The 27092-nt window shown below is 48.7% G+C and overlaps 1 protein-coding gene across 7 annotated transcripts in view; it reads left to right on the top strand.

Moving 5' to 3' along the window:
• Positions 1-633: 633 nt before the first annotated feature.
• The window catches only part of ptprub (protein tyrosine phosphatase receptor type Ub), a 119499-nt gene continuing 93040 nt past the window's right edge, over positions 634-27092 (top strand). For all 7 annotated transcript variants that reach the window (XM_042338627.1, XM_042338628.1, XM_042338623.1 and 4 more), the window contains exon 1: positions 634-701. In XM_042338627.1, the coding sequence (XP_042194561.1) occupies positions 686-701 (16 nt within the window). In that variant the 5' untranslated portion in view covers positions 634-685. The remainder of the gene's footprint in view (positions 702-27092) is intronic.

Raw genomic sequence — 27092 nt, 5'->3', positions numbered from 1 at the left:
TAAAAGATTGCATAGAATCTACAGGACTGACCAGGCCATTTGGCCCAACTGGTCCATGCTGGACACTGGCAAAGACTTCACCCTTCTTAATCGCCTATTCTCTCTGTTCCTTTGCAGGATGAGTCTTTCACTGTGTAACTTTACTCAAATTCATTTTTCTGCCGTTGTATATTGGGAATATTGTAAAACCGGGGGAGATGTAAAGCTTCCATAGTCTCTCTTTCTATTGTAGACGGACTCTCTTCTATCATTATTCTTGTTGTTTCTTTACTAGATATTGCAATTACATGGTTTTTTTTTACAAACGTATCATCAAAGTGCAACTCTGCTGTGTCTCCCGAGATTCTGTCTCTTGTCTATAAGATTTAATGGATTTAATGTCGCAGATGAGCAGTGCGCCGGTTTTAAGTTCCTTTGGCTGTAATAAGAAGCCTTCTGTGCGATACAGCGTCTTTCAGGTCGGGAGGGAGTCTCAAAGCCACTTCCCAGGATTTTACTGTGAAGTGTAGTGACTGTGTTTTGTAGTAAAACCACGCCTTTCTCTTTCTCTCCAACCCCGCCCGCCCCCCACTCCCCCCCCAAAAAAACCGCCCCCCAGTCCGGCTCTTGGTAAAACTCACCGAAACCATGTTTTGTGTTCTATGTTACAGGGAGGACATTCAGTGAAGACTCGGAGTCCACATCTATGTCGATATTTGACAGTAAGTCGCTACACTGACTGTAAAGTCGTTTTCTAGTAAATTACATCAGTTCTCTCTCTCCCTCTCTCTCTTTCCCTCTCTCTCCCTCGTTTGCGTTCTTGTTTTTTTGGGCTTAAACGTTGTTATTTTAAAAAAAAAACGCTTATTGCTGCGAACGGGACAGGTGGAAAGAAGCACGTGAGCTGTTTTCCATCTGTCTGGGTGACCCAGAAGGAATGCTGCAGTAACAAACACTTGGCTCAGTTTAACACTGTTAATGTTTTACATTCCCGTGTGGTAATGATTGGCCGTATGTACGTGTATGTGCGCGTGTTTTATTATGTGTGGGTCGTGTCCCTTTAACATCCCGTCGAGGGATGTGTGTTAGGGAGAGGTGGGAAAGAGAGAGAGCACGAAAACACCCGATAACTCGTCACTCCCAAGAGAATCCTAAAGTTAATTCCCTTTACAGTATATTCTGTGAAGCGCTTTGAGACATCTCGAAGACGTGATAAGGAGCCGCATCAACTGCAAGGATTATTACAAGAGGGCCCACAGTGGCAAGTTATCTGGAGGGGCGAGTTAGGCACAAGGATTAAAGAGGTGCGGACGGGATATTGAGTGGTGGGATGACTTAAGTGGCAGTGACAAGTTAAGCTGGAGTCGAGACCTGAGTCTACTGTGTATTGGCTTTGAGCGCTGACACCTCCGCAGTGTCGGGGCGCGTGTTTGCACGGATCAATCCGTGTGCTGAGGTATGGAATGTCGCGGAGAGATGGAAGAGGGCAACTTGGGGAAAGTCAACGCTGCTCCGCAGGTCAAGGGAGGGGTGGGGGGGTATATCTGGAAGGTTCAGTGTTGATATCTCCTGGACTTTCTCCCCCATCTCCCCCCCCCCCACACACACACACACACACACCCACACCCCCCCAACACACCCTGTATTTTAACAGTTCCATCCTACAGCCCAAATCACACACCCTCTCTCGCTTTCTCCCTAATCCTCCTCGTCTCAAGACGAGCAACACTTCCACGGCTTAATGTCTTCTCTGCTGCTTTTTCATCGATTTCCTTTTTTTAAAAAAAAAAATCCTTAATTTTACTCTCTGCATAAACAGATCATTCGGCCTCTAATGAAAGCCGTAGCTGCTTCCCACAGGATTCCTGGGAATGAGATGATTTCTCTTAATGCTTACAAATATCTCGGTTCATTAGAGAACTAAAAAGAGAGGAAGGGGGTGGATGGGGTGGGGGAGAGAGAGAGAGAAAGAGAGAGAGGGATATTGAAGGAGAAAAGAGAGGGGGTGTGGGTGGGAGTTGATCTCCTTAACTGGAAGGTTAGACTCACAGACACTCTGGTTATGTTCCTTACCTGCCTCGTCTCACGTCGCCTCTTTGAACAGCAAAGAATCTTTTTTTGTATGTGTGTGAAGTAGAACGCAGCTCTAAACTTTAATATTTGAGATATGTTGGCGGGGTGGGGGGGGGGGGGGGGGTGATTGATTGGTTGGTTCGTTGGCTACCATCCTTGGTAGTCCAGTTCCAGCTGTTATTTTACTGCTCTGTGAACCCAGGGGAGGCGGGAAATAGAGACCCGATAATGCCAAGAATTCCCACCCCCACCCCCCGCACACTGCGTCATTCCCGCAGCCCTGCTCAAGCACAGTCCGAGCCTCTGTTTACCGAGCCCTCACCCACCCCACCATTGCCTGTGCGAGCTTCAGTCTTTAAAAATCCACAATCATTCCTTTCAAGTGACCCCGGAGGAGTTGTTACATGTTTCTTGTGATAAATTATAGATTCAAGAAATGTAAAGGCTTGTCAAAGACTCCCCTCTAACCCTTCGCTCTCTCTCCTATTTTTTGGAACGTTTCTAAGCTTTCAAACCAGCAGCTTGTTTGATTTTATATTTATATATACAGTATTATATTTTTTATATATATATTTATATATATCCCCGACTGTTTGTGGGATACTGCAGTGCGCAATTGGCTGCCGTATTGCGCCCACAAAATAGTCGTTTTTCTTTACGGTGTATCCTGTGAAGCGCTTTGAGACGTCTCAACGACGTGATAAGGTGCTGTATCGACTGCAAGGATGATGATTATTATTATTATTATTAACTGGAGTCTAAAATACAAGGGTTTCTAAAGGGATTTCTTAATAAGGAAACCAGAATTGCCTCACGCCACCCCGTCTGCCTGTTGATGTGACGTGTGGATGTTCTTCACTGCAATTCACAGTCACTACACTTGACAGCAATTAGCTGTGAAGGGCTTTGAGATGACGTGACTTCACAGGGGAAGCTATCAAACGTGAGAATTATTATTTTTACGGTAATTCCCTGTTTTGGTTACTGTTACCAGAAGGAGCCCCTGACTCAAGTTCCTGGGATGAAGGAATCTTGTTAGAAACCACAGCCTATTTACAGGCCAATCGCTCAGTTAGTGAGGCATCGGGTTAGTGTGATTTAGCAGGTAGCTCACACTTATTAAATGTTATAGTTTGGTTGTTATTATCGCTGATTAATGGGTCACCGAGTTACACAATGTCAAGATGTTGTCCAGTTTACGCAGTGCACTCACCCACCAGGAACAATTTTACTGCAGGAGGGCACAGAGGAACGTTTAACAAAATGATTACGATCCTTGCGTTTGCAACCGCGCCTCATCATGTCATTGAGCTGCCTCAAAGCGCTTCACAGGATTTAAGGTGAAGTGACTGTGTATTTACAGGCAGACGTGGCAGCTCATTTGCACATGTCACCATCCCACAAACAGCCGTGAGGAGAATGACTGATTTTTATCTGGCTTGTTGGCCAGGGAGAGAGAAAACTCCCTCCTCTTTTCCTATAGTGCCACGGGATCTTTAACGTTCAACCCCCAACAGGGCATAGATTAATCTCGGATTAATGTCTCATCCAAAGGACGGCACCTGCTAGCACTAAAGTGTCAGCCTGCACTGTGAGCTCAAAATCCCGACCTGCAACTCAAACCCATAACCTTCTGACTTGGAAAGGGCACGACCGACTGAGGAAGAGTGACACCAAATTTGCAGCAAATGAAGGGATATTAACAATTTATTCTGATCAGCCAGATGTCTAAGCCATGTGGAAGCCCATCACTGTGCTGAAGAGCATCCAAACCAGACTGGGAGTCCCATGTTTGCCAACTACACATGGAAATGTCCCCGTGTCTGTCTGGAATGGAATATTTTTTTTCTCTCTCTCGTCTCTCCCTTTCCCCTACCTCCAGCCTGGAGAGACGCATCCCGCTTGCCTAATTCTGGAGGGCGTTGGGAATGAGTTGGCAAGAGCTAAGGCTTGGGGTGGAGCTCAGAGTGTGTGCTGGTGAAGGGTGCGGTCTGGGGGAGAAACTGCTGGAATCTATTAAGCAGTTTTTTTTAAAAAAAGGGCAACTTGAAATCCGGGTACCAGCTGCCAAACCTCCTGCTCGCTGCCAAGAACTTTTGTTTTAACTCCGCTCCTTTTTTTTTTTGTAACGATTTTTGAAAAAAAAGCTTATTTTATCCGGGGTGGAATTTTCCAATCCATTCGTTCATTCCACTTTTCGTTTGATCTGGGCCATTAGCTATTTTCAAACGGCCCCAGATGGAGCTGGTCCAGGGATCTTGCGTGCGTTCTGATCGACTGGATGTCTTGACGCGTGCAGAGACCCGTCGCCGTGCTGAAGGGCATCCAAACCGGACAGGAGTTCCACATATGTACGTCACCTTCACGTGGACATTTCCCCGCGGTTAGCATCGAACGCGCTCTCTCTCTCTCTCTCTCTTAATGCTGGTTAGACTCCAGCAGAGAGGGTTGGGGAAGACGGTGTCAAGCGACCGAGTGCCCGGTGTAAGTGCAAGCTGTCGTTGCGTCTTGGAAGAGTCTGGGTCCAAAGTTTGAACCGGATAGAGAGAGAGCGAGAGAGAGAGGGGGGGTGGGGTGGGGAGAAGTCGTCTATCTTTGGGGGAGGGGGAAAAAAAAGGGGCTGGAGAATTCTCTCCCTCTTCATCCCTCCTGCGCTGCGACTACAACAAAAGCATTCCATACCCTACCCTCAGGTTTGTTAATTGCAGACAATTATTGGCGCAGTAACCAAGGTAACCTCTTGAGCTGCTGCCCAGAGAGAGAGAGACGCAGATGCAGTTTGCTAACCGCAGCCCATGTCCATTATTGCAGCAGCCACAGGGGAGCTTTACAGCCACCTTACCCCCCCCCCCAACCCCACCAACCCCCTTCCCCCACCACTTCCTGGAGCTCTCGCCCCCAAATAACTCCCCACCTCGCATGCAAGTTCCTCCCCCCCCCCCCCCACACCAACCCACTTTCAAAACCGGTCTTGAAAATGACCTCTTTGACGGCACTTTCAGTCGTTTTTTTTTTACATTTAGTCCCTCCTCTCGACTCCCGCTCTGATCAGCCTCTCGCTCAATCTCTGCACAGTGTTGTTTGAGACGTTTAACCCCATGGCTGGTCACTGGCTGAGCGCTTGTTCTGCGGGTGTTATTTTAGATACCTCATGAAACCCTCCAGCACCGCTCTTTCCCTTCTCTCTTCCACGCCCTCCCACCAACACACTTTTCTTTTTCTTTCTCTCTCTTTCTCTCACACGCGCACCCCCTCCTTGTTCCTTATCGCTTCCCAGTCGAACTCTTTCAATTCTCTTGGCGTTCCCTGCGTTTTGTTCCAGCCCAGCGACTTCAACTGGAAATTCCTATTGTCCGGAGAGTTTGGGGAGTGCACTCCAGGTGACAGTTTATTGGTGCATTTCCCAGAACAGTAAAAATTCCCCGAACAAATCGTGTTTTCCCTTGTAATCAAGCATCGCTCCCGGTGTCACAGCTGTTTACAGAATGTTGCTGTGCGCAAGTTGTCTGCTGCATTCGCCCACAAAACCACAGTCACTCGGACCTCACAGTAAATGGCTTTGAGATGTCGTCCTGACATGATGTGAGGGGCATATCGTGCCAAATGTAAGGATTGTTTATTGCTGCAATAACCGGGTGAAAGACGTGAAAAGCTCACGGTTGGGGCAAGTTGCTCAAGAGGTTCTGTGGGAACAAAGAAGTCAGACGGAAGCTCGACAACAACATACCAATTAAATTTACACAGCGTCTTTCACAGCAGGACATCCAGCATTTGGACCCGAGCTGGGGGTTGGGATCGGAAGGGGTGGAGGGTAGGGGTGGAGCGGGAGGATGACCGAAGGTCTGGTCAAGGAGGAGGGTGTGCTCACCGCTGAGGAGCGTATATCACTAGCACAGGCTGTAAGACGTGTTTAAAACCTGTCACACTGTTCACAGTAACTCAAGCATCACAACCTGCTTCGAGCTCTGAAGTTTGCGGTCTGTAATTGGATGTAGAGACTGTGAATGTCTTTTGACGTGTGAAACTGCTGCCAACCATCCAGTTATCTTTCAGCTGGAGAACAGAGCAGTCGGGAAATCTGTGTGCGAGGAGTGGGGAGGGGGTAAATTTGTCAAAGCGGCGTTGACCCCAGCTTTACTGGGACAACACTTGCCAAGCGATTGAGTTTTCCAGATCTCTCCCAAATCAGTTGAGCAAAGAAATTGGATTTGCACCGAACTCTGAGCCTGAATTTTTTCCCCCAGGTGTCTGACAAGTGTTGAGAACTGGACGTGATTGTCAAAGACCAAGTTGAATAAAAGTATAATAATAATAAATGAATAATAATCCTTGCGTTTGACCTAGCGCCTCATCACGTTGTGAGACATCTCGCAGCGCTACACAGAATATACTGCCAAGTGAGTTGACTGTGTATTCTGTGGGCGAAATGTGGCCCTCTTTTTTTCTTTCTCGCCCTCTATCTCAGCCCGGGTCGGTACTCTACTCTACTCCTTTGGCAGTGAAGTCATCTCCTTCCCTCTCTTTATTTCGCCAAACGCTTGCATGTCAGATCGTATTAGCTCAACACAAACGGGACCAATTAACCTGCGCCCTCAGACAATACTTTTGGGAGGAACCGAACGCTGTAGCAAGTGACAGGGTGCAGAGCGGGACATGACATGAGGGCTGACTGCCTCCGTGTCGGCTGTTAGAGGCCACCAGTCTGGTGTTTGCAAAATGCAGCAGGTTAACCAGGAACTGAATAGAGCTGCTATGGAAACCTTGCATGGATCAGTGGTTGAAGGCACTGAGGGGGTTGGTGGGGGTGGTTAAGGAACTGGCTTTGATTTCTAGTTTATGTATTAAGTGATGACCCAGCCTTTGTGTCGCTTAATACCAAACCTACAGGAAGGGAAAGAAAGAAAGGTGGGGGGGGGGGGTGGGAGGGAGAGAGGGGTAAAAATTCCGCCTTCTATCAACGTAGAGGGAAGCAAGTTACAAACGGAATGTGTGCTTTGCGCAAACAAGTCTTAAATGTTCACAGAAAGTTTTTATATAATGTGATCCGGTTGGTGGGGCGGGGGGGGGGGGTGCAGGTTGTTGTGAAGCTGTCACGTCAGTCAATGGGGTGGGTGGGGGGGGTGGAGAGGAGGTGATGAGGGATTGGGGGGTTTGGCGGAAGATATTGTTTGAAAGTTAAAAGTTAAAGTTCAGTCTTAATTCTAAGGTTAGGTGGAATTTGGGGCTTCTAACAGATTTACCGGGGGCCTCACTGCACATTAACCAATAAAAAAACCCCAATAAACACAGAACAGTGGTTCCCTTTCTCCCCCCCCCCCCCCCAACCTACTTCTCACCAGTTTTATACTCTAGTCTTTAACTCTAGTCCAGTCTCGATGGAGTGCTACAGAAACAGGAGGCAGTTTATCCCATCGAGCGCCACTGTTTTGTTTGTTTGATCTCTTAACCCTATTGTTCAAAAATGTATTTCCCTTTAAACACCCAAATTGGCCTCTCAGTCACCCTTTCTCTCTCCCAGCCCTCCCCCTCTTTTTCTTTATCCCCCACTCTTTCTTTCTCTCTCCCTGCCTCTCTTTCTATGCACCTCTCTTTCTCTCTCCCTCCTCCCCCTCCCCTTCTTTCTCTCCCCCCCTCTCCTCTCTCCTCTCTTCCCCCATCTCTTTCTCTCTCCCCCCCCCTCTCTTTCACTCTCCTCCGCTTTCTTTCTCTCCCCCGCCCCCTCTATGTTCCTCTTTCCTCCCTATCTCCCTCCCATCTCATCCCTTCGTCTCTTGCCCTTCCCTTTTGTTTTTCTCTCTTTCTCTCTCTCTCTCACACACACACATTGCTTCCAATAATTAACTGTGGTTTTATTAATACCCTGGATGTTACCATGATTTGATTGCTCGGCCCGATAGACCCTTCAAACCATTTAAACTCTTCCCATTTGGGTCATTATCTGCCAACGGGCTGTCGGTTGGTACATGTGTGATATACAGCCAAAACCTACCAAAAATACATCAATTATTTATTTCCCCTCAAACGATGGTATTTTGAGTCCATTAACCTTTGCTCGGTGATCTCCTGAATTTGGGAATCATTTAAAGTAACAAAATGTTAATGTTCTCCGGAGTGGGTGGGGGGGCGCGCATGTGGGGGGTGGGGGGGGCAGACTTCACTGAGACCAGATTAAGAGCCAAGGAAGATTGAATGCATTTGTCATTGGCATTTGAGCACAGCTCTTGTTAAGTGCTTTGAGACAAGCTCCTGACATGAAAGCCACCGTGTAAATATAAATTGCGTTGTGTGTTGTCCAACTGTTTAGTAACACTCCTCGCGATTGATTACAACAACAGCAACAACAAAAATGACATTTATAGAGCGCCTTTCACGCCGGGAGGACGTTCCCAAAGTGCTTACTGTGCCTTTTGGGTCAGGACCACGTCTCAAAGCGCCCATATGGGATCCGCAGCAAAGTGTAGTGACTGTGCTTTGTAGACGAAAGATGGCAGCCCAATTTTTGCACAGCGATGTTTCTTCCCCCCCCCACCCCCACCCCCTACAAACACACACACACACAGAGCAAACAACCACAAAATGAATGACTGATTTTGTCTGGGAGATTGTGGGCCGGGCCACTCGGTGGGAGAGCTGAACACCTTGCGCATGAGGCAACAAGTCTGGCCTGAAATGCATGTGATCTGTCTGTAACTATTTGCTTAGTGACATAATTCTTGTCCGTTCGCCAAGTCACATACAAGCAGGGCCCTCTCTGCGATGCCAGTTGCATATAATTAAACTTTTTCCAATGATTTTTCTATCGAAGGTTGACCATAAAAAGGTTACCTTTCCCCTTTGTTTTCGTGCACGTATGTGTGTGTGTGGGGGGGGGGGGGGGGGCGGTGCGGGAGGGCGTGGGGGGTTTTTGGAGACGTGACATTCTGTTACCTGAGCCGTGCAACTGTTTGTTTCGCTGACGGACAGACTCAAGTAAACAGGATTTACTTGGCTGACCGCGTTGCAGTAACTTTGGTGAACACTTTGTAAGTGGCGTTCACTCCAGACTCCAGTACCTCTCTCCCGCTCGCCCTTTGATGTGACCAGAGGCCTGGGCAGGTGGTTGGCTGCCCCTCACAGAGCTGCACCTGCGGGGAGATTAAGGGGAAAAGAAGAGAGGGAGAAAATCTTGTTGGGAACACCTAACCCTTTGGTTATTGACCTGCTACGTGAACTGGCATACAAGCCTTCTATTGAATCAATGGCTCTCCAGCTCGGGTGCCAAGCTGGCACTGGTTGTACGCTTTAAAACGTCCTCTTGACGTGAAAGGCTCTGGGGATACATGTAAACAGCGTTGTAGTGCATTGTGCTCAGATTAACCTGGGACTTGACTTGACTTGACTTGAGGCTTGAACTCTCAGTCCCAATTTAGAGGCCGACTGAGCCTGGCTGACACGTGTTTCGGAATCGGCAGCTGGATTTCAGAGACTTGATGCCGTAGCGCATCCGGAGCGAGCGAAACATCTGGATCTGAAGCCAGCTCGCGCTCGATTAGATCCTGTTTCGGACGGTACCCGGGAACCGGACAGATATGCGAACACACCCCTTTTCGTTTTGTTAAAATAAGCAACAGATCTTTCAAGCGCTTTTGCTTTTCCGAGTGCCTAACACACGAACTAACGATCACTTACAAATGGATTGATTTATTTACAGCGTAGGACCCGAAACACTGAGATGGAGCCTTTAATTAACATTCCGCGCTATTACAGGTGGGACCTGGGGGAATTCATTAGGTGGTGCTTTTGGTAAATGGGAATAAATAGACACACAGACTTCTCAAACGCTCCAGTTTACTGTCTGCCTCGAGCCTCGTTAGTTACACTCAGTTGCTTCCCGTTTCTTTAACGTTTGTGGAATTCCCACATAATTGCTGTTTTATTAGGTTATATTTTTATTTTATCTTTCTCTTCCCTCCCCCTCAGTCCCTCCACCCCAAAAAAAAAATTGGTCACTCAATCCACGACTGCTGAGAGCAATCCCTCCCTGAATTATTGAGCCAAATTGCACACAGCAGTGTCCCTCGAACAGTCGTGGGTTGAGTGACCCAAGTTTTGAGGGATTATTACCCCGGGAAAGTGATCCGCTAATCGATTAACAACCGGGGGCCGAAGCACTGATTCTCCAGCACTTTGGGACGTCCCCTCCCGACGTGAAAAGCGCGGCACGAGTTTAATTTTGTGGTTATTCTTACTGCTGGGTCAACGGAGGCTTGCGGAGTAAGGAATGTGGGGGTAGGGGGTGAAGTCTGTGCGTCCCCCTGTGCTTCCAGCGGGCTACCTTGCTTGTACTTGTTAGTGATTAACCTCTGCAAGGCTCCCGTAATAAAAATCACTGAACCAGCTGTTCCACTGAACCGGAGCACTTCTCTCATTAATTTGCTTTTGGCAGCACCTGTTGGAATGCAAGATTAATTTTCCATGAGCTTTTTCTTTTGTTTTGATCTTAATTTATGGGGTGGGCTGGGGGGGGGGGAAAAAGAGGTCCGACTGAGGCTGGCTGCTGACCCGGAGCAGCAAGCCCACCGTGTAATCTCCCTCTGGATTTCCCCCCCCATCCCCCCCCCCCCCCGCCGCCCCGGCAGTAAATCTATTCCAAAGGTAATGTTTGGCTGCCCACAAGCAGCGAGAATCGGCTACTATTGTTCTTCACAATGGTCTGTGTGTGTGTGTATGTTGTAGGGCTTCTGATTGTGTGTGTGTGTGTGTGTGTTGTGTGTCTGTATGTGTTTGTTCTGTGTGTGTGTGTGTGTGTTGTGTGTCTGTATGTGTTTGTTCTGTGTGTGTGTGTGTGTGTGTGTAACATGGGCGGGTTCTGTCCCACCTTTTATCTTTCCTGGAACAAAATGTTTACTCTCCTCTCTCTTTCCGCCTTCCGAGGGCACTCCCTGTTTACCCAATCCCAGAGCATATTTGGCGCAGGTTGGCGAGCGCCGAGGTTTGGGGAGGGTTGGGGGGGGGGAACGGAAACATGATCCGAGAGTGTGTTTTGGGGGGGTAACTGCTGGAGCCTAACCAGCTAACCCCATATAGCTTGGTAGCTGGCTGTTACCTGTGAAGCACTTCGAGATAGTTTGATGTTGTGGAATCGGGTTCGATTCCCGGGTGGGGCAAAATCTTAGGCAAGTTTCCTTACGTCATAACCCTCTGTAAGTAGGAACCCAGTATCAATCACTCCTTAAATGTTTTCACTCAATCCACGACTGTTTGCGGTGCACTGCCTCGTTTCAATTGGCTGCCATGTTTGGCCGCGCAATTTTTTTTGGGGGGGTAAGGGAATTCAGCGTGAGCGATGAGCGATGAACGGCGGCTCTGAGATTGGGACTGAACGTGGAACGGGAACGAGGAGCAATGAATCGCGGCCCCGGGGGGGAAACGCTTTGTTTTAACTTCGCTGCAAAAGCAGGTCAGGGTGCCGGCGATGAAAGAGGGAGCCGAGGGTGGCAGCTCGGACGCTCCCGAGACATCCCACTGTCAAATGTTTTGCTTGTAGATGGGCGAGGCATTGTGATGTGAAAAACCCAACTGATGTAAATAATAATAACAGCAATAATAATAATCCTTGCATTTGATACAGCGCCTTATCACGTCTTCGAGGCATCTGAAAGCGCTTCACAGGATACACTGTAAAGTGAATCGACTGTGCGCTCTGTCGGCGAAATAATTGGAGAACATCTAGAGCCTCGAGAAATCTGCATTCCTCTTTTCCTCCCCCACCCCACCTCACCCACCCCGCCCCGCACTCCAACCTCACAGTAACGTTCTGGAACTCATCGCCTCGTTTATTACGATCTCACCCCCTAAAGACCCCAAACACCCACCCTGGCAACGGAGTAAGCAGTTGCTCAGCCTTCTATCTGGAGTCCTTCTATTGTGGAGTCCTGTAGCTCAGTGGTTAGAGCACTCGCTTTGCAAGTGAGAGATCTGAGTTCAATTCCAGGCAGAGGGCGAAACCTTGGGCAAGTTTCCTTACTCCACACAGAGCCTAATAATAATCCCTCCAAAAAACCCAAAACAATAATTAAATTGGTCATTTTCAATCTACGACTGTTTGTGGGACATTGCTGTGCGCAATTGGCTGCCGCGTTCGCCCACAAATATACAGTCAATTCACTTTACAGTGTGTTCTGTGAAGCGCTTTGGGACGTCCTCCTGACGTGAAAAGCGCTATATCAAATGCAAGGATTATTATTATTATTATCTTGCAGGTCAAACTTCATCACTCCAGCACTTTTTCAGTGCATTCCCAACTTCCCGACTTATAATATAATATAATGTGATATAAGACTCAACCCTCCTTCCCTGGACACCTGCACTTATGGCTTGTTATAAGCAGGTGCCAGGAATTCCCAGCCTTTTTTAAGATGACATTTTTATGAATTCCTTGAGCTGCACTTGCGATTTTACCGTGGCGCTTGCGGTTCTCAGTTTGCCGTACTGCAGGTTTCATGAGACATCTGTCATCGCTGCTGAAGCCCGCTATCTCTCCGGATATATATTATATATAGTATACAATACATAAATCCCTCTCGCTCAATCCACTGAGCTCCCAGCAAGAAAGATAATCTAGAAACGTCTTGAATTTATAGCGCCTAACTTGCATTCGGTTACAATAGAGCACAAATTGATGTTTATATGCAAAAAGGCAAAATACTGCAGAAGCTGGAAATCCGAAATAAAAGCAGAAGTCGCTGGGAACACTCAGCAGGTCAGGCAGCACCTATGGAGAGAGAGAGAGAGAAAAAGTGAGTCAACGTTTCAGGTCAATAACCTTTCGTCAGAGAGAGAGGATGTCCTGGAGGCGCTTAGCAATGCTGGTACCTGAGCAGGGGGTGGGAGCCGGGGGGAGAGGGGAAAGATGAACGTAAACCCGGACAAAAAGTTCTTGAGACGGGTCTTGGATCGAGGTGAAGGAGAGCGCGAAAACACATACCGTCTGGTGTAGTGCCTGTGTACTTTTGTGCCGCTTTGGCCCTGCAAACCTCTCTCGGTCATTAATTTCTGGGGAGATTGTCGGCCGGGGCACTGGGAGAGAATCACTCTTCTTGAACGAGGGGGGTCTTTAAACATCGTCTGAACGGGCAAGCGGGACTTCGGGCGGGGAGGGGGTTGTGGGGGGTTAGTCTCGGACGAGGCAGCCCAACGGAGAAAGTTTCACCCCTAGACTGTGAGCTCCAGCCTCGGTGATGTGAGGCTGACCTGAAAGGCGAGAGTGCTACCAACTGAGGTGAGGCGGGCGGGTAGGGGAGACCGAGATAGCAGTGAGCTTAGCCTTGTTTTGGGGGAGAGGCTTTAGAAGTTGAGCAGCTTTTGTAAATAAGGTTTTAATCCGAAAACTGTATAATGACTAATTCACAACCGTGACCGAGGCGTAATATTTTCCTCGAGGCACTTCACCCACTCCAGCTAATCGCCTCTCAACTTCCCAGCACGGGGCAGGGCTGGCTCCAGGCTTCCTGTCATCTCACGCACAAGTACGGCACAGGCCCTTCAAATGCCTCTCGTGCACTGGGATAATAAAGCTGTCAGGTCCTCAGTTCCTCCCCCAGTGGAAAGTGGATGGAGTTACTGCGGGTGAGGTTGACTCTCAGCACGCCCATGTCGTCAGGCCACGTTTTGCGGTTTTTTATTCCATGACAGTGAGAAACCCGGTTTGTTTTCCTCCCTTCGGTTCCTGATCCAGATGCAGGTGTTTACAGCAAATCAGGATGCCTGTTATTGGCATTTAATGGGGTCAATCCCTGTTGATGTGCGTGTGTGTGTGTGTGTGTGTGTACTGTATATGTGTACATGTATAATTGGAGTCCCGTAATGTATTGATTGGAGCGCTCATCTCACAAGAGGACCACGGTTCGATTCCCGGGCAGGGCGAAACCTTACGCAAATTTCCTTAATTCCACACGCCTCTGATCACCGAGCAGTACGTAAGAAGCCGGTTGTTAGTTGATTGGCGGATCGCTTTTACGAGGGGAATGGTTCTTTTTTAAAAAAAATTCCAGCCGCTCACCCCACAACTGTTTGCGGGGACGCTGCTGTGCGCAATCGGCTGCCGCGTTTCACCCCCAAAATATACAGTCAATTCACTTTACAGTATATTCCGTGAAGGGCTTTGAGACGTCTCAATGGTTTGTGAATTATTCTTTACATTCTTCATGAGGCGCTACATCAAATGCAAGGATTATTATAATAATAATAGAGCGCTTTTCACGTCTTCTAGACGTCCCAATTATCATTATATTATTTGGAAGTGTATTGTCTGTGTGTGTGGTGGCCCAATGCGGATATGCGGGCAGGTGGTGTTGAACAGATAAACCGTGTTTTGCCTGTATTTCTGTTTGCTTCATCTTAGCCCAATGTCGCTGGGTGATAAATGGACAGTCACAGAAGCCACACTCTCATCGCTCAACTCCTGGAAGAAAAATAAAAGCCCATTACTCGGTTAAAATAACAAACATAAATATTCCAGGGATAAGCGCTGAAAGGAAGCACCATTTATACAATTCTGCTTTCACGCTGCATTCATTCCATTACATTGATGTAAAGCTCCTGATGGGCTGGCAACAGGGCTGTAAAACACGCTAACCTTGGCTTGTTGGACTGCCTTGGGTTGGGGCAGATATTGTCCATTGTCAAATGGAAATTCAGCTCTTTGACGCAACGTACCCCCCCACCCCAAACTCTTTCTCTCGCTTCCACACACGCACCCTCGCCCCCCCCCCATCTCTCAGCATCTCGCCCCATCCTTTTATCGCAAGAAGCAGTGAACATCAACTCCCCTGATGAAATGGCAGAGAGAACCTAGAGCTGTAGAGCTTAATGCGTTCATTCATCCTCGCGCTGTGAGCTCGAAGAGGGATATCTTCAGACACCGTTCCATCTTGACGGCGCTAAAACACTCATTGTCTCCTTTCTGCCCAAGTCTAGCCAAGCCGTGTAATAATAATAATCTTTGCATGTGATATAGCGCCTCATCATATGGTTGAGACATCTCAGAAGCGCTTCACAGAATATTGTGTAAAGTGGATTGACTATATTTTGTGGGTGAAACGGCAGTTGCAATTGCACACAGCAGTGTCCCGCAAACAGTCGTGGATTGAGTAACCACATTATTATTATTATTATTTTGGGGGGGAAGTGGGGGAGTGGGGTTGGGGGGAGGAGAAGAGATTATTATCGCGGAAAGCGATCCGCCAATCGAATAACAGCCGGGTTTCTACTTACTGAGATGTAAACAGCGTGTGGAGGAAGGAAATTGAAGGCACCATATCCCATTGCGTCCAATTTGTCTTGAAGGAAGGAGAGAAGAGTGTGAGCTTGTTATCTCTCTAGGAGTTGGTGAGCCAGTTAAAATGGTCAGGCTGGGTCTTGGGAGAGAAACACATATTATTACTTGAGACTTTTCGAAGGTGTGATAAGGCGCTATATCAAATGCAAGGATTATTATTATTACACTGTTCGGCTAGACTCGGTCAGAGAGAACGCACATATACCCCCCACACACACCACAGACACACACAGTGCTCCTACTTCTGCAAATTTGCTGCTCGGTGGGTAAAGTGGGCAGCGAGAGACTGAGGATTCTGAACACGTAGCAGAGAATTAGGTCTGGTCTGTGTGTACTCGGGATACCTCGGAGTAATAATTCAATATTGATCCAGAAGACCTTGACTTGTCGTTCCATCCGGCCCCAACCTTGTCTGACTTAAATCCTCTCTCAGGCTCGAAATGAGGGAAGAGCAGAAGATGGGCCACTTTGTCTGTAATTTTCAAGGCAGGCGTTTGCGGAATTGTAGGAAAATGCCTGAGTAGAAGCGATGCGATCATGGAAATACCTCAATAGGCCAACTGTTCTCTGTCAATCAGCATCCAACTCCCCACGCTAGTCAGCGCTCCGAGACTCTATCCTGCGTGAAGGGCGCTGCGTAGCAATGCATGTTGTTGTTGTTGTTGTAAAGTGAGGTGGAATTTCTCAGCCTTGAGGAGTTCTTGGGAGCCTGGTGTGGGATTATAATTAGGGGGTTGACCAATAAAGGAAATGTTTTTAATTGAAGGACGCCGATAATGTCATCTCGACGAGCAAAGCTCGAGTGGTTTACGAATGTCATTTGATCTCCGATTAAATTAGTGTCTTATTCATTCTGTACGAGCCATTACTATCTGTAATGCGCTGTTACATTCCCAAAGTGCAAACGGAGCTAATGAGTGCGTTTCAAAGCAGAGATGAGCTGAGAGATCTGTCGCTCGTTCCAGAGTCAGGCTGGAAAACAGCAGGGGAGGGGTGGTGGGGTTAGAGAGGGAGAGAAAAGGGCTGCTATGTGCTTCCCAGAGGAAAACCCAAACTGCGAGGCAACCGACAACCACTGTTTCTTTATCACATTACTGTGAAGTGTAGTGACTGTGTATTCCTTAGACTGAGGTAGTGCAAATGGACACCTACCACCCCCCCCACCCCCACCTACTCCCACCCTCACCCCCACCCTTGCCTTACGCGAACCCACAGCGACTTCCAGAGAGATCCTCTTGTCTTTTCGAACGGTGCCATGGGATGGTTAACAATGACGGGTTTAACGTCTCGTGTCAAAGGACGACACCTCTGACAGTGCATTGCTGTTTCCGCGCGCGCACGCACGCACGTACGCACCCCACACGCGCGCACACGCCCTCTTCCCCAAAACACAGGCCGGGGCCAGGCAATGAAGCACGTTGCCAACTTTGCGTTGGTAGAAAGCCGTGCGAGAATCCGTTTCAAGAAGCCGAGGGGGAGGTGCCGAAAGGCACAGATGATCAACAAACCCCGACCTAATTAAATCAATCCTCCCCATTAAACCATGACAAATAACCGGTGATTGTTTCGCGTATTAGGTGCCCAGTTTGTCCTCGTAGATTACTGCGCAGTGGTGGCTAAACCGATCATTTTGTTTCAACGGTTCCCGCGGAAAACCGCGGCTCAAATTGTCACCAGCGCCGGCCGGAATCGTCTCCGGCTCCCGGTGCTGGTCGGGAGCTTCACGCTGTTCCATTTCAAAGGATTAGACGTGTTAGACCCCCACCCCTCCACCCTCCACCAACCCCCCCCCCCCACCCCCCACCCCAGAACGGGAGTGGAACAGAACGGCTGATGCCTTTCCAGGCCATTGCTAGGGGTGACCTGCGATGACTTTCTCTTGCGAAATGATTTCTGTAATCCTGTCACGAGAGGCCAGAGCAAAGTTACAGAGATTGTTAAATCTGCGAGAGATAGAGAGAGAGAGACAGAGAGAGAGAGAGAGAGAGAGAGAGAGAAAAGAAGGAGAAGGAAAGAAATACAGTCGTTTGCCATTCAGAACGCTGGAGTTTCTCAAACACTGGTTTGTTTGCCCGGTAATATTCTCCCGCTGACACTAATTGACTGAGTCAATGTTAGGACACTGAAAGGCTGTTGTATTGCAATTTCAGAGGCTAACATGACTGCTCACTGCCAACTCTCCTCACCCTCTTTTAATCAAGAGCACTCAGAGACAAATCGAAGCTGTGATAAGGCGCTATAGCAAATGCAAGGATTATTATTATTATTAATAGCTTGTTTCATTTAACTGAGGTACGTTTCCCAAGCTCTCCGCCCCCCCCCCCCCCCCCACCCCCACACACCCTCTTGGCCCCGACCAGCCCCCTGGGTTCTCACCCCAAGTGGTCAGCGGCTCACGTGTGATCGTCCCTCCTGAGTGCCAAAGTTGGTGTTTGACCCGGAGAGGTGTGAGTGTGCGCGGAGACGTCATAGCAATTCTGCCCTCGTCCAATGTCCACCCGCCCAGTGGCTCGACTGCTAGCGTCTCAGTGGAAGGTTGTGGGTTTGAGCCCCAAGTCGTGGACGTTGTCACGCAGTCCAGATTGACGCTCCGTCGCAGTGCTGGGGGGGGGAGGGAGGGAGTCCTGCGTTGTCTGAGGCATCGTCCTTCGGATGAGATGTTACACCGAGCTCCCGTCCGTGCCTTCAGGTGGATGTTCGAGATCCCTGTTGGCTCTGTCCAAACAGACGAGGGATTCCCTGGCCGTCAATCTCTTCCTCCCCCACAGCCACTACACTTAATAGTAAATCAAAGCGCTTTGAAATGTCCTGCCAATGACATAAAAAGCGCTGTATAAAATGCAAGGATTATTATCATTATTTTACACCTCGGTTCTTATTCCACTGAATGAAGTTGATAACTGACCTATTTCACACTTGGTTTCAGCATTATTTAATACATGATTCAGACCCTAATTACGCTGCCTGGCGGAGCTATCAAGTGCTCAAATAGATCTTAATATATGGATTATCTGACGAATGCCTGTGCTAATTTTTCCTTGCCTTCGATTAGTATTAATAATTAGAGTAGCAAAACTTGTCTGGGTGTCTTTATTGCCTTATTAACAGAGAGACGAGACCCAGCGGGACGAGGGCCGATGAGTTGAGCGCGGTTTGGCTACAGCGCTGCTCTTTACGTTCGCTCAATGATGGATGTCTTCATTCAGTCAGCCGCCTCCTCTCTGAGGAAGCCGGTGTCAGCCGGTGCACTCTCAGTGGGCTTTGAGCTCACTGATGCTCCAATGAAGCACTTGGGGAGGAGGTGTTGCAGGTGGACGTTAAAGATCCCGCGGCGCTAGTTGAAAAGAGAGGAGAGTTTCTCCCTCCCGACTCCCTGACTGACAATCCCCCTCCAGGTAAAACAGTCGTTCCTCTCGTGGCTGTGCGGGTGTCTGTGTGTGTCTGTGTCTGTGTGTGTGTCTTTGCTGCGCACAGAATGGTTGAGGGCAGATATTAATTACTGTGTGCTTGAAGTTACTCGGGCGACGTAAAAAAAAAGACAAATTAATTTGCTTTCTCTTGAGTAATCGCCTTGGCCCCACCCCCCGCTCTGCGGTTTGGCAAGAGTTCTTTGCAGTGACCTCCAGCCTGCGCTCGGGAACTTGTGTCCGGTCACTTGTCCTGGGCTGAGAGGTTGGGACCTGTTTCAAGTCGATTTGAAGAGTGAATCTCGACTAAGATGCGTTCAAAGCGTCCGTCCCTCTCAGCCCCCGCCGACGGCCGCGAGGTGCGAATTGGCCGCTGCATCTGCCAACAAAATACTCAGTCACTTACTTCACTGCACAGGACGGCAGGTGGCTGGAAATTGCTTTGAGCTGTTTCGATGATGACTGCGTGTGACCGGGGTGTGTCCCGAGTGTGCGTCCGCGGGCGTGTGTGTGTGTGTGTATGTGGGAGCGTAGGTGTGTCCGTTTACGGCCGGTGGTGAGGATTAAGCTCTCGGCGTCTCTCTCTCTCTCTTCTACGAGCTCAAGCTTCTCGATTTCAAGTCGATTTAATTAACTTAAAATCAGCCAAGCAATGATGGTTGTGAAGCTGCTATAATTTATAAGCCATAACCTCAGTAATTAAATTACTGGCGTGCGTTCCTCAGACAAGCCACAGTTGTTTTGCAAATGTATTTTGCCCGGAACACAAATATTTAGCCCGGACATGAGTTACTGCACAATCGCCACTGGCTCCCATGTGGCTGAGGGAGTTCATACAAAGAGATGCGAGTTCAATCCTCGCTCTCTCTTGAGCCAATTTCTCTCAGCCAATGTGACCGCAGGCCCCATCGCCTGGGGGGGGGTGGTGTGGGGGGTTAAATTAGGAGAGGTTTGGGGCCGTCTCTAACTTCTCTACCACCCCCCCCCCCAACCGCCCACCCCTCACCCACACCACGCATCCTGCTAACTTGCCGGAATTAGGAGAGAGAGAGAGAGGGTGGGAGAGAGGGCATTCCATTTCAATAATCTCTCTCTGGGATTTCCATGTGTAGGTGGGATGGACGGGGATACTCAGTTTGGTTTGGATACTCTTAAGCAAAGGTGATGGGTTTCCGCAAGTGTCAGACACCCGGCTGACCAGCAAACTCCTCCACCAAACTCCCTTCCTTCCCCGTTCTTGCACCAAAAATGGCCAGGTTCCTTTCAACCCGTACCCTGGTTGAAGGAAAAAAAAAGGAATTGGAACCTCTTCGGGAAAGGTTGGCAAAGAGAACGATATCACCGTGACGGAGCCTGTATGAGAAAGTCCAACGTGTTCTTTGAAGGAGTGGAATTCGACGTCTTTGACTTTGGACGTGTGGGGTCTAGCCGTCGGGCAAGATGGGCACTGGACCAGCCTTCAGGCCTGACCACTTGCTCATCGAAACGTTATAAACAGCCTCTGGCCTATCGCATTATTCCCGGTGTTGTGTGAGGGGGAAGGAGGGGGCAAGTGGGGAGTCTTTGCCCTTCAGTTAATATTATTTTTCACTTTACGTTGAATAGAATGAGGAACGTGTGGGTGATTGGCCATCAATCAGGCAGGATATTGATTGAAACGCCACGAGTTTCTCTCCAAGCTCTGATGTGACAGATTACGCTGATCTCGGGTGAACAAACTGAAGTGGCTCCCGCAGTGAAATAAATCATAGAAATTCGGATTTTAGATGTGGGTCCGAAATGATCATCGATCACTTGTCATCTTTTTAAAGCTTGTTTTACCCCTTGTCCCTCTGTCTCTGTCTCCCTCTATCTTTCTCTCTTCCTCTTCTCCCTTTCTCTCCCCCCACTCTCTCTCTTTCCGTCTCTCGCTTTACCCCCTCTCTCCTTCCCTTTCTCTTTCTCCCTCCGCCCCCCCCCCCCCCACCACCCTCTATTCCCTCTCTCTGCCCATCTCTCTTTCAGGTGGAGGTTTAAAGATAGAGAGGGGGTGTCAGAGGTTCAGGAAGGGGTGGAGGGATGGAATTACTGAAGGCTGAGACACTGATGATAGCGCGGACGGAGAGACTATTAAAGAGATGAATATCTCACTTCCTCTGAGCCCGAACGTGTGTACGTGAAAGTTGTCTAACCTGTCACTGCATGGGAATGAATCCCTTTATCGTAATACAGTATCTCGAGGAGAGGGAGAGAGAGAGAGAGAGAGAAAAAAATCCTATTTGTCCTGGTGGGAAAGAAAACGACCTTAAAAAATATCAACCTTCAATTTTTTTCTCTCACTCTCTCTCTCGCCAATTTTCTCCCTCTAATTCCTTCTAAGGCAGACTAGGAGGTTGATAAATGCCAGATAGTGTTGTAGTGGTCTTGGTTTCTCTCTGGAGGGATATTTTCTGGCAATCTACGTGGTTTTAGCTGGTTAGATTCCAGCAGTTACCCCCCTTCACCCCCCCCCCCCCCCAATGCACACTCTAGGGTCCCCCAAAGCCTTGGCTCTCGCCAACCTGCGCCTAATACTTCCCCGAATTAGATAAGCAGGTTGTGTCCTTCCAGGGGAAGAGAGAGAGAGAGAGAGTGAGAGAGAGAGGGCGCGCATTCCATACAAATAATTATTTGTGGAATTTCCATGTGTAGGTGGGACGCATGGTGATGTATTTCCGCATGTATCAGACGCCCAGCTGACAAAATTCTTATTTTTTTTTCCCCAGGGTGTTTGGGAGGGAGGGAGAAAAGAAAATGGGGGCGGGCGGAGAGGGGATGAGGGGGAGGGGGGAATGGTGGAGGTGTTGATGGAGGAGTAACGGACATCAATTTGTGCGTAAAATTAATCCCAATTAAAGCAGGAGGAATGCAGATGCTTTCCACTGGCTCATTGGCCGTTGTTGAAGAGGGTACATTTAACAGCGATTTAATCTGTGTCGTTCAGTGTCCTCTCGCTCCCAATAAATAAGATTGCGGTGGCAGCACACTGCGACTTTCCTGTGCAAGAGGCTTCATTAACTGAGAGAAACGAGAGTTGTCTAATGGCCTTTCACCATCACTGGACCCGCATTAATAATCTGACGGTGAACGTCGGGAAAATTTGGCGATAAATATATCAAGTAATTATTTTTTTAAGAAATAAAAGAAAGCTTTACTGCTGTTTTGAGTTGGATAAGCAACCAGGGGTTTGGAGGGAGGTGGTCAAAGATGCGGACAGACAGAGAAGGGGGGGTGGGGGGAATTAGACAGGATTTGAAGGAGGGGGAAGGAGAAAGGAAGTCAGCCGGAGGGATTGAGGGAGAGAGTTCCAGAGGGAGAACACGGTGCCTGAACGGCTTGACCATCAATGCCCTGGACAGAGGCTTAGTTGTTATTTGGTACCTTTGTGCGTGTGTGTGTCTGCGTGCGTATGTGTGCGCGAGTGTGTAGGTATGTGTGCAGGTCAGTCCGTGTCTGTGGATGTGTGCGCGTGTGAGCGCGCGCGGGTGAGCGTGTGCGCGCGCGTGCGCACAGGCCCGTCTGCGCACGTGCGGATTCATGTGCGCGCGTGTGTCCGTGTGCTGTTTGCCTGTGCGTGTGGGTGTGTGTGCGTGTGTGTGTGTCACCACAAACACTTCTGCACCCTCCAGCCTTGCAGTCTGTCAGCAGGCAAACAGATATAATCACATGGTTACATGTCTGAGTGAAATCGCACATCGTGCAGGCTCAGCCTCATCTGTCAGTGTCAGTCAGGGACGGAAGCCTTTCCCTTATCGAGCGGTAAATAGTTATTTTGCGTGTCTGTGAAGGGCAGGTGTTTTTTGCTCAGCAGCTCGCGTGTGAGCGGTTTACGCGAGTCACCGTACGCGAGCACGTCCCGTTGTGGGAGGATGGAGGGAGTGGGTTTGGTGGGACATAAATCGTCCGGTAGCCTCACATTTGATACAGGGCCATTCATACCACCACCGCCACAACAACAAGTTGCATTTATATGGACGTGATAACGTGCTATAATCAAATGCGAGGATTATTATTACTAAATGAGTCAAAGAGCCTTCCTTTCTGCACAGGGTTTGACTTGGGAACGGATTTTAATCACCTGACACGAGAAGCCGTCACATAGTGGAGCTGGAGCAAAGCACATTGTGCGTAAGGAAATTGAATTGTGAAACATTTCCTTTACAGTTAATCAGGTTTGAAGGCCGAGAGAGAAGCTTTTATTGTCTGTTTCTCGCTCTTTAGACACTGGTCGGTAACAGGATTGGATTGGATTTGCTGCTGCATTGTAACTGCATTGTCTCGCCGGTAACAGACCTCATATTAAGCTTCAAGCCGTCGTTTTTCTATGCAAACGAAATCCTGCCAACTTTTCCTCTCTGTCTGAAAGGAAAGAATTTGGTCTGGGCATCTCCCAGCGCATAGTCTAAGCTGATGCTCCAATGCAGTGCTGGGGAGGGTGGGTGGGGGGGGGTGTTGCATTGCTGGAGGTGCCACCCTTCGGATGAGATGTCACGTCAGCCCGTTCAGGTGGACTTTAAAGTCCTATTCGAAAAGAGAAGGTAGTTTCTCTCTCCCAGTGTTCTGGCCAACAATCCCCCCCCCCCCCCAAATAAAGTCGGTCACACACTCCGTGGCTGTTTGTGTGATTCTGCTGCTGCTTTTCTCCCACAAAATACAGTCACTCCACTTTGCAGTGTATGCTTTGAAGTGCTTTGAGACATCTCAATGATGTGATAAGGCGCTATGTCAAATATAAGGAGGATTATTATTATTATTATTATTATCGATGTCAAAGTAAGTCCTGCAAATCCATCCACTCCCTGCCATCCCCTTTTATCTCCTCAAACTCCACCTCCCCTCCTCCTCCGCCCACCTCCTTGTGTTACGACGGGGGGGGGTGACACAGGGCAATCTTTGTTAGATCTTCCAGAATGAGTAATTGTTTGACAAACACCGGTGGAGAGAGCGATGCCCTTTACTGGTCATTCAATTCATGGCTGTTTGCGGGGGGGGCGACTGCTGTGTGCAAATTGGCTCCCACATTCGCCCACGAAACAATCGCGCACCGCTTTGCACTACATCCGTTCGAGCTCTCTGGCACATCCTTCTGACATGAAAGGCGCTGTACCAAGTGTAAGGATTATTATTTAAGTGCGATTCCGTTTTCTTTGGCCGCTGTGTTAAAGGTGGCGCAATGCAAATAATTGGCTTGTCTCGGTGTAACCACTAATTATGAAAATTGCGTGTGTTCCACAGTAATCTGTCTGCAACACCTTATTTGGTAAATATGAGCAACCTTCCCTCTGCCCTGTAATTAACGACGCCATCAGCTCCCGGCTTCCAAACTCTCCCGTGACTGGTGCGGAGGTTTGAGAAGCTTAGTCACTCTCTTGCTTTGTCTTTGCGTTCTCGGTGTCCGCGTGTGGGTAGATCTCGGTGGATCAAATGGGCCGAGTGGCAACTTTGAATGTCCTGGCTCAGTCGCTAACGCTCTCGCCTCTGGGTCAGTGGTCATGGGTTCAACCCCCACCGCCCCACACACCCCCCACACCCACGTCGGGGACTTTGAGGTCACGGGATCTCAGCCATTCCACCACCTCCTTGATCATCCCTATGAGATATTACCCTACACGAAGGGGGCGATGTGTAAATCCGAGCTGTTGTTTGTCGTCGTTGCTGCCCCGAAGGCTAAGACTAAACCCATTTGGGTAGTAATCCGGTAATAATCCCTTATTAAAAAAAATGCGGTCATTGCATTCACGACTGTTTGTGGACGCTGCTGTGCGTAATTGGATGCCTAAGCTTTCACCCCACCCAGGAACCGAACCCAGGTCCTCTCGCTTGCGAGGTGAGCGCTCTAACCACAACACGCCACATCTCTTTCTGCTCGGATGTTTCCTCCAACAACCCCCACCTCACCCCAATTTCCGACCTGTCAGTGAGCTGTGCAGAGCGCTTGTCTGTGGAAGCGTTTTGGGCTAATTGTCTCTTGTTTGCTGACAACCGCCTGTCACGGCTGAGGTTCAAACAGGACCAGTTAAACATTGTTGGAAACCTCGCGTAAACAAAACTGTCACTTACAGACTTAACTTTGTAATAATTCTCCCTTTTCTCACTTATCTCTCTCTCTCTCCTCTCTCTCTCTCTCTCTCTCTCTCTCTCTCTCGCACACTCTTTCTCTCTCTTTCTTTCACATCCTCTCCCTCCTCTCTCTTTCTCTCATTCTTCTCTCACTCTCTCTCCCTCCCTTACACTCTTTCTATCGCTTTTCTCACATTCTGTCTCACACATCCCCTTTCTCTCATTCTCTCTCTCTCTCTCTCTCTCTCTTACACACTCTTTCTAGTCGTCTCTCTCGCTCTCTCTCCCTCTTATCTTCCTCTCTGTCACACAGACCCTCTTTCTTGTTCTCCCCCGCACACTCTTTCTCTCTCTCTTTCTCTCTCCCTGGTATCAATGCCATAGTCTCTCCAGGTTCACAAAGGACTAATCAATGTAAAAAAAAATGTAATCCCTCCGCCCAAATGCACACACAGCTAATCCGTGACTAATCCATCCTGTGTACAGTACCGATTGTGCTCAGCTCTGCATAATGGTGGTGCTGGAGTCAGGACAGAGCTTTGAGACCCTTTTAAAGCAAGGATCAGAATGGCCTTTGCATATAAAACAGCTTCTCAGAGAGGAGAGGCTTCTCAGAGCCTCTCATTGGAGCACTGACCCCCGTCTGCGTAGAGTGTGGATTACTTAAAGGTTCGGCTCTTAAGCGTAGTAATAATCCTTGCATTTGATACAGTGCCTTATCACGTCGTTGAGACGTCTCAAAGCTCTGCGCGGGATACACTGTCGAGTGGATTTAGTGGGCGAAACGCGGGAGCCAATGGCGCACAGCGGTGTCCCACGAACAGCCGTGGATTCGGTGACCGAATGTTTTGGTTTTGGGGGTGAGGGATTATTACCCCCGGAATGCAATCAGCAAATCGACCAACGACCGGCTTTCTACTTACTGCTTATTGATAAACAGAGGCGGGCGGAGTGAGGAAATTTGCTTCAGGTTATGCCGCGCCCGGGAATCGAACCCGGGTCATCTCGCTCGCGAGGCGAGCGTGCTAACCACTGCGCTACGGTTCCTGGAGTCCTGTAGCTGAGGACATCGCTCGCTCTCTGCTCGAGAGTCACCCACACAAGAGCCATCTGCTTCTCAACGAGTAACGCGGCTAAAATCAAATCATTTTTCACCACCGCAACCATCATTTAATAGCTGTTAATTATCACTCGAGCTACAGATTGTTGGAACCGATCACGGTAATAAAATCGCAGTCTGGTTTCAGGAGCAGAAGGATTTAGCCTTAGTACTGTACTGTGTTGTACCTTACTGTGCCCAGGAGTCTAATAAAGGATTTTTAGAGCAAGCTGTCCGTTCAATCCCACTGCCCTGCCCTACACTATAATCCTTCATGCCTCTACCTTTCATATCCCCGTTTGAAACCCACAATGGACTTTGCGTCCACCACCTTATTGGCGGGGCATTCCGCATTCCCAATCCTTTTAAAACGTCTCTGTCCCTCTATCCGCCTCTCCCCTCTTTCTCTCTCGCGCTCCCTCTCTCCCGGAACTGTTGTAGCGTTTGTCTCCTGGGCCGAAATTCAGAACGACATTGAGCGATCGTTACTTTCAAACAAATTACGATTTCTGGTCAGTTCAGTCCTTTATTAACGATTAGTTTAAAGTGACTGTGTTCTGGAGTAACGTTCTGCTTTCCCCCCTTGTTTTGTTGTTGATTTGTGTCTCGCAGTTAGGCCGTCCCGTCACTATTAACGAACAATAATAAGTATTTATATATAAATATAAAATGTATAAAAATGCCTTTGACAATTGTTTGCCAACTGAATATCTTTCAAGGTCTTTCTTTTTTAATGTGGGCCTCAGGAGCCTTATTGATGGCTTCTTTGTGAAGGATATTGGGACAATTCAGTCCAATTAACTCTAACTGGAGTTCAGTTTATTAGGCGGTGATTTCAGCCAGCACTTTTGTCTATTGCTTTCCTTAATAACGTGCAACCACGATCAACTCAACGCACCCGTGTCACAAGATTGCGCTCGTTTAGTTGGTAGATTAGTCCGATAGCGAGGCCCATTAAATATGCTGAGTTTGCAGTTCGCAGTCGCTGGTAGGACGCAAGGGTCAAAGTAACTTTGCACGAGAGAGCTTGTGACCGAGGTGAACCACGCAGCGCTATCGAGCGGAAGCTTTAGGATGAACCGAGACAATGGTGGAGTCCCGTAGGGTAGTGTGGTTAGAGCTCTCGCCTCGCAAGCGA

Source organism: Callorhinchus milii, unplaced genomic scaffold (genome assembly GCF_018977255.1).
Source record: "Callorhinchus milii isolate IMCB2004 unplaced genomic scaffold, IMCB_Cmil_1.0 Scaffold10, whole genome shotgun sequence".
Taxonomy (NCBI): domain Eukaryota; kingdom Metazoa; phylum Chordata; class Chondrichthyes; order Chimaeriformes; family Callorhinchidae; genus Callorhinchus; species Callorhinchus milii.
The sequence above is the reverse complement of the archived record's forward strand: the minus strand, read 5'-3'. Positions and strand labels throughout refer to the sequence as shown.